The sequence below is a fragment of the Halichoerus grypus genome, chromosome 3 (assembly GCF_964656455.1).
Source record: "Halichoerus grypus chromosome 3, mHalGry1.hap1.1, whole genome shotgun sequence".
Classification (NCBI taxonomy): Eukaryota; Metazoa; Chordata; class Mammalia; order Carnivora; family Phocidae; genus Halichoerus; species Halichoerus grypus.
Genome location: NC_135714.1, coordinates 21040736 through 21054067, shown reverse-complemented (window position 1 = coordinate 21054067; position 13332 = coordinate 21040736). Strand labels below are relative to the sequence as shown.

At 37.5% G+C, this 13332-nt stretch overlaps 1 protein-coding gene across 8 annotated transcripts in view; it reads right to left on the bottom strand.

Annotated features, from left to right (window-relative positions):
- RBPJ (recombination signal binding protein for immunoglobulin kappa J region) overlaps positions 1–13332 on the bottom strand; it is a 220561-nt gene that overhangs the window by 21440 nt on the left and 185789 nt on the right. For all 8 annotated transcript variants that reach the window (XM_078068470.1, XM_036099850.2, XM_036099851.2 and 5 more), the window contains one exon: positions 6161–6256. In XM_078068470.1, the coding sequence (XP_077924596.1) occupies positions 6161–6256 (96 nt within the window). The remainder of the gene's footprint in view (positions 1–6160; positions 6257–13332) is intronic.

Sequence of the window (13332 nt, the reverse complement as noted above, 5' to 3'; positions counted from 1 at the left end):
TGCGTCGGGCTCCCTGTTCAGTGGGGAGCCTGCTTCTCCCTCTCTCTGTCTGCTGCTCTGCCTACTTGTGCTTTCCCTCTCTCTGTTAAATAAATAAATAAAATCTTAAAAAAAAAAAAGAAATATCTACTATTTCAAAACCTAGCTCAAGCCCCTTATTTTACAGTTCACACCATCAATCTAGTCCTTATGGAGGGCATAATTTGCTTTTGCTCAATTATACACACTGGTTTATGCATACTTTAAAACATTTACACCATGTCTCATCAACGGGCCTGAAAACCCAAATACCCTCTCAAATAGTAGCTAAGTAAACTCAAATAGTAGCCAGGTAAGTAATTTAGTGGGTGAGCCAGGTGAACAATAAATAAGTCGGAATATCCTTTAATTACTCAAAGAAATAGGTTCTCTCCTTTCTTTCTTGAAACACACAGCCCTCACGGTAATTCCCACTTTTTGTACAGTTATGAGTAAAGGAAAATTTTTCTTAATTCTTTTAAGCCTACTGTAAGAAAAAGAACTTAAACGCAATGACAATCAGCCACTGATGTGTCACTCTAATGATAACAAGGCACAACAGAGAATAGCAAGCCTGTGAGTACACACCCTCTCAATCACTTTGCTGAACTACCTGCATGTGGGCCTGGTGTTGGGCACATCCTCCAATTGTTCAACAAAGGCTTGAAATTAAATTTTAGATGAAATTCCTAATTTTAAAATTTAGCGACTAATTCATGCTTTTTAACACTTTGTAGGCCAACAGCACACAGGCTTAAGAAAACGACAACAACAAAAAAATGTGTACACGTGCCTACTTGTGCGTATGTAACACATGAACAACACCAGGCTGGATTTGGCCTCAGCCCTTCCTAAAGGTAGTTAGTATCTACTTCTTGTTTGCTCCCCGCCTTAGCACCTACTACAATATTGACTGAATTGAATCAAAATTATATAACATCTACTTTTTGCTCAACTCTAAAGACTACTTTAGGAGCAATTTATATTCATTTATAAGAAGTGAGCTGGGTTTATGTAATATTAATTAATTCATCAAATTATTATACCCCTGGGTGCCTGGGTGGCTCAGTTGGTTAAGCAACTGCCTTTGGCTCAGGTCATGATCCCGGGGTCCTGGGATCGAGTCCCGCATCGGGCTCCCGGCTCAGCGGGAGCCTGCTTCTCCCTCTGACCCTATCCCCTCTCATGCTGTTTCTCGCTCTCTCTCTCAAATAAATAAATAAATAAAATCTTAAAAAAAAAAAAATTATATATAAAAAAAAAAAATTATTATACCCCTAGCCTGTACCCCTAGTGTACCAGACACTGTGAATATAGTAGGAAAAAAAAAGACAAAAATTCCTGTCTTGATGGAATTCACACTCTTAATAGGAGAACTAAAAAAAACCCAAAAACATAAATGAGTAAAATGGCTTCTATATTCTGTTAGCTGATGATAAATACTAAGGGAAAAAATAAAGCAGATAAAGGGTACTTAAAATGTAGACGACCTGGGCGGCCAGGCAAAGCTTCCTTAAAAAGGTGACCCTGAGTCACAGCCTGAAGCCATGGGTAGCTGGGGTAGGAGCATTTCAGCTGAGGGAAGAGCAAGTGGAAAGGCTCTAAAGTAGGAAGGACTAAAGTGGACTCTGTCTAAACAAACACAGACCAGTGTGGCTGGAGTTGAGAATAGAAGATGAAGCCTAGATAATGGGGAAGTAGACCGAGTAGGCCCTGGGGAGTCAAGGTGAGTAAGGAGGGAAGCCTCTGGAGTCTTCCCATATTTATCTAAACCAATAAAAAGGGAGCAGAGCAGCTTTCATGCCTGCATACTCTCACTGTGGCCATGGACACAGAGGTCACAGGTGAGGTAGTGGGCCAGCTCCAGGTCACTCCAAGTTTGGAGGGATGCCTGGATCAGCCAGCCTAGTTCTGGATTTGGATCAATTCAAGTCTACACCAGGGATCTTTCTGGCCTCTAACCCTGGGAGCCACCTAATGCTTACCATGGCACAGCCTCAAATACCTAGCTGGCACACCACTGGGAGGTTGAGAAGGCATCAATTTAGGAAACTTGTCTCCTATTAGTGTTTTCTACTGGACACTGATATTAAGATTCCTTAGTAAACTGGTATACCAGCTATAAAATTCAAAGAGCGGTGCTTTAGTAGAATGTACCAGAAGTGGGAGTCAAATCTCAGCAAGTTATCATAAAAGATACTTTTATTTCACATCTGAAAAATATAAAAAGGGCTAAAGCTGTACAAGACTGGGTAGTGCTGGTTTTCTCAAGAGTACTGTGATAAAATGGCATAAGCAAGGTATAAAATTAGGCTGGCAAGCTATTCTTTATCACTTAAAACTCAGACCAAGATTCTATATTGAAAGTGCTTTCCAATCATGCAATAAATAAGAAAAAACGAAGAAGACTCTTTGCAAATGCCTCTGAACTAGCCTTGTTTTTTAATCAACTCTACAATTCAAAAGTCATGATATAAGAAAACAGCGAATCTAATACAATCTAAACAGACTATTTCTATATAATGCATTGATGAAATCATATTTTAACACCCCAATATTGCCATCCTCTTGGAAATAGCTAATGAGTCAGGCTTGCATTTCCACAGACTTCAGTAGTAACCTCAGCAAATAGAAGATAAACATACAACAAAAGAACACAGACAAAAGAAAGGAAATTAAAGGGAGTGAGGATAAAAAAAAAAAAGGCCACCTAATTAACAGAAGAAAAATTATAACACGCCTTATAATGCCATGTGCAATCCATGATTTTTTGAATGTGGGCAACTGGTGAATACGTACCAAACAGTGAAAAGTTTGACCAACAAGTGGTCAGCTCGCAGAGTTTAGCAGCTGCTCTGAAAGAATATGCTACAAAACAATGTGCCTTGATTTTCTAATATTTCCTACAGCTCTTATCTAGCAACTGTGACAAACAATGTTTTCTTCCTGCCACTTGGTGGCAATATGCACACATTTACAATGTTATTCATTTCCTAGTTTAAAAAGTCCGTCTTAAATTATTTTCAGAGAATGATTCAACAACTTTTTCCTCAAACCCTAAGATGAGTTCTGGAAAATACCTTACAGATTCAAAGAAGCCTTTTTATTCGGCCTAATACACAAAATAGGTTAGGTTAGACAAAATCCAAACATCATTTACATTATCTGACCTTTGCAGAATCATTATCCTTTGATGATTATTCAATCCAAAAGCACCAAAATAGAAACTTTTTTGCACACCACAGTTACCTCAATTAACACACATTCTCAGTATGACTTCAGGAGCATCACCTCGTTGTCTACACGGCTTTACTGTCGCCTCAACAGTATCTCTACCACCTTCACTACTGCTTAATGACTTCCGTTGACACAAAGTTGAAGCAATACTAATACGTCAACTGTAGTTTCCCCGTCTTTATTGAAAATTTTCCTCTAGACAAAATAATCTTTTTAAAAGTCTATTTTTTTAACCTAGAATAACCTTCTTTAATGAAAAAGTAAAACTAATCACTAACATCAGTGGGATAACAGATGTCCAAAAAGATAAATATTTGTTATTAGGCACCAAAGTTAATACCAAGGACAATTTAAAATTTTAGGACAAATTTTCCTGACCTAGCATTTCTAGCATCATTCTCTGGACTTATTTTATATGCCAAGAAGACTGCAGTCATGTCCCCAGGTTACCTTGTGCCTAATGCCTTAGCGGCTTTTCAGAAAGGCCTGAATCTTTCTTTCCACCACGTGCGCCACCCGTGAGTAATTGGCCAGGCTTCGTCCAGAACGCTGGACCTCCCGAGCAGTCCCTTACTACTGATCCTTTTTAAAAATCAAGTAATTTTAACAGGTTTCCACCTTCGTATGTAAAACAAATACACGTCTACTCTGAAAATTTAATAATACAAACATATAAAAAATACAGGAAAGTAGTTACTCTGGCCTTTCCATCATTATTTCTTCAGTCTTTGGAAGCTGGAAGCTTAGATTCTTCAAGCTCTCCTTTATCTGCTGTTTTAGACAGGCCAGGCCAGACCCAAATAGAGAGGAAGTGAAAATGAAGGCAATCACAACAAAGGATAACCTTTAAATCACCTACTCGAGAAGCCACTACAGCTTTGTACTCATTTTCAACAGTAACTAACAAGAGGAACCTTATTTAGACTTAGGCATAACTCTTTAAGTTCCTTTCTGCTTTCCCTGCAGGGCCTCAGTTAGTCAGTATTAAATGACACAATGACTTCCAAAATTCCCAGTCAAGATTCTTTTGTATAGTACCTGGCACCTAATTTCCGAACCCAAATAAAGAAAAAATGAATAATGAATGAATCCAGCTATACCAAAATGCACCTTCAAAAATCCAGAGAAAGAACAGCCTCGCTGCAATAAACGCACATCTATTCCTATTTCCATCAGATGCAGCCCAGGCTCATGGAACTGATGGTAAAGGAACGATCTGAGGCAAACTTTGTGTTCTTTAGGCATCTTTACCTCCTTCATCTTCAAGCCTTATTGTACATGACCAGCACTCAGACACAAAATGGAAAGCTATGAAAATTAGGGCAATAAAAAGAATATGAAATTTGGAGTTATAGTCCCAGGGGTTCTAATCCTGGCTCCATCGATTCCTAAACTAAGATGAACGTGGGCATATTTAAAGTTTCTGATCTTTAGTTTCCTCACTAAGAAAATGAGGATTGTAACATACTGATTTTACAAGATTATTCTGAGGATTAAAATTTTAAAATATCTGTAAGGCATTTCCAGTCTGGTCCACGATTGGAGCTGAATAAAGGGCAAGTGTTTCTTCTTCAGGTTTATTATGAGGTGCACGGCTGGCCTACTAACTCATCAAATATTAAGGGTGTTTACTTGCTCTGTTTCTACAACAATCTGCTCTGCACACACATTCAATTTCATTTTATATATATATATATAAATGAATATCCAGTATTGACTTCATAAAAAAAAAGGAGCCACTATCTTGACTTGACTCTATGCCCCAAACTGTAGATACTAACTTCTTCCCATATTTAATTCTAAATCAGATGGCTAAGTTTTATTAGTAAATTAAGATAAAATAATCAGAAGTTTAGTAAGCTTCAATAACGGTAAGAAAGAACACTTTGGCAGTATGAGTCCTAAATATTGCTTGAATTTGCTCATCCTATTTGAGGATAAAGTTATTAATTACACAGCTTCACCATCACCTCAGCTTGGATTGAGAGGGCTTTAAGAAAGAGACCTCTTAACTTTCTTCCAGCATAGACATTAGTCACATAGTTACATCTCGCTCCTCTTATGCATTATGCTAAGTTTTCCTTTATCTCACAAACTCTAAAATACCAGTCATCCCTTTCAACCCAATATCCAAACCTGAATTTTCATTCCTTCTCTCACTTCAGTTTGGGCTTTTCTGGCCAATCCAAAAAATCTTTCATCTTCCCCCACAAGCAGCCTTTGTCCACGAAATGCTTAACACAGTCTCAAAGAAGTCCCAAAGACAAGAAAATCCAGCAACCAAATGAAAAAAACAAACAGCAAAAGTCCCAAATGCTGAAATTCATAAGATACTGCAGCAAACACTAAATATGAAGATCACTTTGTTAGAGTTTAATTCTGCGAATATGACTTCTAGGTTATTTCTATAGTGTCTACATTCTGAGTACAGAGTACCAACTCAGTGTTGCTATTTTTCTTAACCTGAATAGGCATGGGGTCAAGGTGGAGAGCTTTATAATCACTCAATTCAGGTGTTTATTTAGCCTTCTCCTTTTCAAAAGTACTTTGGGGGGGAGGGTCACGTTTATAAAACTACATTTTCCACCAAAAGGAGAGCTATTTTTTGAATGAGCTAATGCACCACAGAAATACTTAGGGAATATCATGTAGGCCGCCCCCCAACCCGGCAAATTATGGATTACTTCATTTCATAACTTCAGAGACCTAGCCAGATGATCTTTACTAAATATGCCACAGTTCACTTTGTTTCTCCCCTTCAATAGAGACAAATCCCCTATTTTTCATTTGGTACTTGCAAAGCAACCCAATAAAAGAAACCACCCTCTAACCTGTATATTAATAAATCACTTGCAAATTCATGATAGCTACAATTAACTACCCATCAGAAAAACAATAACCTTACCTTTTTTCATTTCCATATGACTTCTGTGCAACTTTTGCATGAAGAATAAGTACTGTTTGATCCCCTCGCTCTTTTAAGTAATTTCGCATAGCTTCCCTAAAATAAAATATAAGTATTACTATTAGAGGAGTGAGATTTAGAATATTACTATGCTCTGTGATGAAAAGAATGATTAAGTATATTTTTAAATAAGCAAATATAAAAATGAAAACAAAAAAGCAAAACAAATCCAATAACTAAATTTAAAGAATATTATACGATGGGGGAATAAATATTGTTCATCTTCAACTCTGTATTTTATTCTTTAAAAGAAGAAACTGCCAAAAAAAAAAAAAAAAAAAGGGAAGAAGAAACTGTCCGTCATTGATGGAATTTATGATGTAACTGAATTAAATCACAATTACAACTTCTACAGAATAACTAGAATCATTATATACATTGTTTGCTTTCAACTGTCTGTAAAATTAATGACGTGCAACATTTTTATATTTAATAACCTAATTCCCCACCACCACCAGCGCCATTCCCCCAGCTACTACAATCAGTATTTTCCAATGAATACAAAGCCATAACAAATCACTAGTCACCCAAACTTATTACATGTATTATTATTACATGTTCTTAAAATAACAGCCTTACATAAAGACTATGAAAAGGCTATCATTTATACACAAACACACAATTACCCTGAAGGATGTTACCGAAGACATAATAAAATTTAATAAAGGTTAATTCAAATTGGTGTAAAACTAAATTAAATTTTGGAAAAAAATAGTGTTAATTCAAGTACAAACTACTTCAACTGCCTATTATGCATAAACTGCATAAAAAGTCCACTGTCTGAAATATTTATTCTCTCGATTATTTTGCTAAGCAATACGAGAGTATATAAAGCCTACACAGATCAAACAATTCTGAATCTGCAGTCCCAATTCTTGAGATGTTTTATGCATTATGAAATTAAAGCAAAAACAATCAAAAAGCACTTTTAATGTGTTAAATGCTATTTTATTTATATTGTAAATAAAAGACAAATGTATAAGAGGACAGCTATGCAATAACAGTACATTATTAAATGTGGGGAGTTCTAGACTTGTAGCACTTAGAAAGTGGCTTGGGGCAAATCATTTCACCTCACCCAGTCAGATAATAATGCAGCCCTAACACAGAGTGGTTGTGGGGATTAATGAAATAATCTAGATGGCAGCCAGTGTGGCTACTGACTGAAAACCTGTTAGCTGCAAGGCAGGGCAGGTAACACTGAGATCCAATAGCTTGAGAATGATTCCCTACTGCTGACAAGGAGCTTAAAAGTCCAGTGAAGACAAGAGTTTGGAAAACAAATTGTAATAAAATACACGACTCAGAGGTATGAACAAAAAGCACCACTAAGGGAATATTTGTGTCAAGGAGGGGAAGGGTGATAAAGAACTACAGTTAATTCTTGAACGATGTGGAGGTTGGGGGAGCGAGCACCCTGCACAGTCAGAAATCTGCATACAATTTTTGACTCCTCCCAAACTTAACTACTAATAGCCTACTGTGGACTAGAAGCCTTACCAATACCACAGTAGATTAACACATACTTTGTATACGTATTATACACAGGATTCTTATAATACAGTAAGCTAGAGAAAAGAAAATGTTATTAAAATCATAAGGAAAATCCACTTACAGTACTGTACTGCATTTATGGAAAAAAATCCACATATAAGTGGACCCATGCAGTTCAAACCCATGTTGTTGTTCAAGGGTTAACTGTACACACTAGGAAAAATTTCTTAGAAGAGTTAAATTCAAAAAGTAAGAGGAGTAGGCACAGGAAGTAGGACGAGGAAAGACGAAGGCATTCCAGCATCTGGGAGTAGTATGTATAAAGACACCAGAGACCCTGCACATTTGGGTACACAGAGATTCAGGCTGAGGAATAAGATCAACACAACAACAAAGCAGCAGCCGGTATTTCTTGAGTATTTACTATGTGCCAGGCCCTGAACTAAGCATTTGATGTGCACTGCTTCATTTAATCCTCATAAACCAGAAAGGTAAGAAGATTCTTAAAACCACTTTGAATGTCTTGCCCAGTGTGTTGTAGTTCATGTTAGGAGTCAAAAGTGAGCCGTGGCAGTGAGGAAAGGGGACACACTGGGTTGAGTCCAGGTGTGAAAGGCTTGTCAAACCCCTTGAAAATGTTGACATTTTGGGGCGCCTGGGTGGCTCAGTTGTTAAGCATCTGCCTTCGGCTCAGGTCATGATCCCGGGGTCCTTGGATCGAGCCCCGCATCGGTCTCCCTGCTCAGCGGGAAGCCTGCTTCTCCCTCTCCCACTGCCCCCTGCTTGTGTTCCCTCTCTCGCTGTGTCTCTCTGTCAAATAAATAAATAAAATCTTAAAAAAAAAAAAGAAAGAAAATGTTGACATTTGTAAACTTACTAATTCTGAAAGTTTAAGTTAATTCAAATACCACTCTATGATAGATGATGATAAAAGTGGTAGCAAGTAATAAAATTTTTAAGGGACCTGGGGAAAAGATTTAAATATAAATAAATAAATAAAATAAAATCCTTCTCTTTGAGAATTGGGAAAAGATCATCATTTAATTTTACCCAAACCCCATTACAGAAAAACACTGTGGATTTTCAATCTAGACAAAAAGGCAATGCGAGATCTTAAGGTTTTTTAAACATTCAATTAATTTCCCTTTTAGTGGTGGAATAGAGAAAGGACTAGAAAGCACTGAGACAAAACAAACTTGAAAAAAAGGCTGACACACTGAAAAAGAGGTAATGGAAGATAGTAGGAGGGAAGACGGAAAGACTTGCTAACTGTATTTTGGTCTGGGAGAAGTGGGTGTAGCTTAATAGATTCTGTTTGACAAATGTGAATTCTGAAGTGTCCCTGACCTCCAGGCTCTAAGTATTCAATAGGGTGTTGGAAATTCCCATCTGCAGTTCCAGCGATAGGTCTGGGGAACAAAAGTGGGGTCTGCTGGTATATAGTTCACACATGAAGCCACCACAGTGAATGAAATCTCCCAGAAAGAAAGCACAGTGACAGGAGAGTCAAGAAGAAAATGTATAAAAGGAAATGGTGAAGAACCAGAAAGGGGTAGAAACGAGACTGTTTATTAGATGCTATGGAAGGAGACAACCTTGAAAGAGGGTAAGAATCAAAAGGTGAGATGCTGCAGAGGTCAAGGTCATTTTATTTTTAGCAAGAAGTCTAATGGATGCCAGCTAACAGAATACCTTTTACAAATTATTTGTAAAATGAGAAGCCACTGTAACATCTAATGGTAAGAAAAGAGCCATAAATATCTGGAAACACCCTCAAAGGAATGGCAAAGAGCAGCTGACAATGGACAAGTAAAATGACTGAAGATCACCATCAAAGGACCAGCTAGCTAATGGTAGAATCCATAAATGATGGTGCCAATTCCCTCTAGCACTCCAAAGCTGGGAATACAGAGAGCATATTCTCAAAACTGCTGGGTACTGGATAAGAGGTACAGCCTGGAAAGGATAATGATGATAAGGTATTTGAGGTGTTACTCAGGTGATTATTAATCATAGAGTTCAGGGTGGACAAGAAACCAAGAGCAAAGTCAGAAGGCCAGTATCTTCACAAAACTGGTGGAGAAGTCCAGTTCTTGGCATAGAAACTTGAAAAGTTGCTATATACTTGAAAAGAAAAAAAATTTTTTTTTAAAGAAAAATTTTAAGTAGCAATTTTAAGTATATTTCACCCCCTATAATCTATTTACATCTAAAATTTCTATTATATCATTTAGCAATTACTTGGTATGTCTGTCAGATTTCATGTCTTTCTTCTTGTCTTTCCAAACAAACCACGAACTCTTTAAGACACACTATTAGGCATATTTTAGAACGGGGGGAGAGGTTAAGTAACTTTCTCAAGAGGATAATAAACACCCAGAATTCAAACTGAGGTAGTCCAACTCTCAAGGATGAAATTATACTATCAGATACTTTGCAACAGTTAAAAGCACAGCTTTGCTGTGAAACACACACGCAGTTTTCTTACCTGTAAGATAGAAGTGTACCTATATATTTTAAGTAAGTTAGCCCAACTAACTTATACCAAGTGTCAGTAAACTTTCCTACTATTACTATTATACTCTCAGAAGAGGAGGCAAGGCGTGGCAGTACTTCCACTGAAGTTTGAGAGCAAACTTGAAAAGGGCCTGCAGGTAAATGATCAGGCATGTCACCTGACTTGCAAGGCACACTATCTGTGGCCATGACAGGTAAACCTTACATTTATCCATCTTCCCATTAAAGATTTATTGAGAGCCTGTTCTATCCTGGCACTGGCCATCATGCTAGTTGCTTGTATTGAAAGCAGCTGTGTACAATTATGATTGTGACAAAAGATTTCAGATCTCAAGTTATTTATGGTGAGTGCAAGATGACAGCTCCAGTTTTCATCCTCTCCCTTCATATTTATAATACGGATTCTTGAAAAAGCAACAAGAACCTTCAGATAACCATTAATAGTTGTCTTGTAACTAATTTGCCAAATAGCTTCTTTCAACAAGGAAAAAAAAAACACCTTTGCTTCCTTAATAGAACATCAAACCCATTAAAATTATGTTCTCTGGTAATTAAAGCTTGATCATTTCTTCCAGCATTCTTAAGGAGCCATAACAAAGACGATACACTCTAAAGAAACACAATTAAGGGGCGCCTGGGTGGCTCAGTTGTTAAGCATCTGCCTTCGGCTCAGGTCATGATCCCAGGGTCCTGGGATCGAGCCCCGCATCGGGCTCCCTGCTCGGCGGGAAGCCTGCTTCTCCCTCTCTCACTCCCCCTCTTTGTGTTTCCTCTCTTGCTATGTATCTATCTGTCAAATAAATAAATAAAATCTTAAAAAAAAAACCAATTAAATAATAAAGCCCAAAGAATGAGAGCCCATGTGCCTTTCATCCAAATAGAGTAGGGTTTCACCAACAGAATGGGGTTTCAGTTTCAGCACTGCTGACACCCTGGGCAAAATAATCCTGTGCTATGAGGAGACTGTTCTGTGCACCGGAGTTCTAGCTTCTACCCGTCTGAAGCCAGCAGCACCCTTCCTCAAACTGTGACAACCAAAACTGTCTCCAGATACTGGCAAATGTGAGCGGGGTACAAGGGGGAGGTCACCTGGGTTGAAACCCACTGACTGGTTTAGAAAAAGTCAAAAGTATTTCAATAAAATGGCAAAATCATCCATTGTCTTTTTAAAAAAGAATAAGGGAAATTTTATCATTGGAAAACATAATGTAGGTATTGTAAGACTCTTACTAGTAAAATTATTACTCTGTATTATTGAATTGTTAAAAAGAATGACAAAGTTAAAACTCATAATTTCTTGGAAGAGTTACTATTCTAACAAGTTTGAAGTATATTCTTTGTTATTTCATTTAATGATTCCTTAGAACATAAAATATTCATTCTGAATAAAAACCAATTAAAAATTATTTGAAGAACACTGTGTAGCAACTACTTTTGAAAGAATCTGCTTACTCAAAACACGGAAGCTTTAGAAAAGTGGAAAATTTTATTTTTATCAATATTTTTATTAACATGAAATAATGGCAAGTGCCATGCTAGGTTAGTATGTTCAAACTGCTTGTCATTGTATCTGTCCCCTTTTTGGCTGTGTTTTCCTTTAAAATTTGAACCTTTTTATACTGCAAACAAAATTCGTTTAAAAAAAATGTTCTTATGGTGCTAATTCCCATTCTTCTGTAAAAGAGCCCCTTACTCCACACTCATTTACCTCCATGCTTGGGCCAAGGGACTAATAGGTGATTTACAGTGTGTGTGTGTGACTAATATGTGATTTACAGTGTGTGTGTGTGTGTGTGTGTGTATGTGTGTGTGTGTTGGTGGTGTGGACATATGAGACATATGAGCTGGGAGCAATCACAGCCACAGCCCCAACTACTCTAGGAGAGAAGTGATCCACAGAGTGGGGAGGTCTAGTCATCCTACCAATAGGCTCAGTCCCCTTATTTCTCAAATTAGATTTCTGTCACTTCTAAAATCCAAATAATAGAAGTTCCCACACGGACTGTCTTATAGAAAAGAAACCCATTTACACCACCGCCACAAACATTTTAGAGAGCTGCAAGTACACTTTGGGAAACACTACTAGAGGCCAGGTTTTAGAAAACCATGTCAGCAGCCTGTTTTCATACTTCCTAGGAACTAAAAATGTCTTTTACATTTTTTAAGGATTGTGAAAAAGAAAAGGAGACTGTGTAACATCATGTGGACCTCAAATCCTAAAATATGTACTACTTGGCTCTTTACAAAACAAAAGCATTTGCTGACCCCTGCATAGGCAATAAAAAACAGAAAGATAATTTTAAAAGAAAAGTTGCAAAACAGAATGAATAATGACATTCTAATTTGTTTAATCAATTAAGTATACCACATGGCTGATATTTAATACAATTATTAAATAAAACTCTTCCTTGAAATTGGACTTGGGGACACCTGGATAGCTCAGAAGCCTCTGCTGGACTCTTCTCACCACTCCTCTGGAATGTTGCCAAAAGGTGTCCAGATTCATGCCCCGCCCCCCCAACAAACTCATGGAGCTGCCCTATTTCTGTCAGATTCCCCAGGTAAGTTCTTCACATCATCACAGACAGTACTTCTCAAAGTGAGCTCCACAACAGTTACAATCTGCATTTGAGAGTGCTCTGCTCAAAGAAGTTTTAGAGCAACTGGTTCATGTAAAGTAAAATCAGTTCTTTCACTGCAGGACTACTCAATCTTAAATAAATCTTCAACAGAGGTTATCTGTAATACAGTATTGGCCCAACTATCAGACCAGACCAGGATCTCTTGTCTTCCCCTCAAGTGCCAGTTTTGAAAATGATAATCTAGGGATAGGGCTAACAAAGTCTATTCTCATAATACTAAGGAAACATTAAGGATGCTACACTAGGTTTCTGTATCTATTGGTGACCAAGGCCAAACAACAGTACAGGTCATGTTCCTAGGAGAATGCTGGCAAATTTCATTCCATTCCCTCTCATAATAAAAATAAAATTAATGATCCATACATAATCCTATGAAATTCTATGAAAGTTGATATAGAGGTAAACTGCTTTAAATCCTGTCTCACAGCTATGAGACAAATCCTTTCATAAACTCTTGGT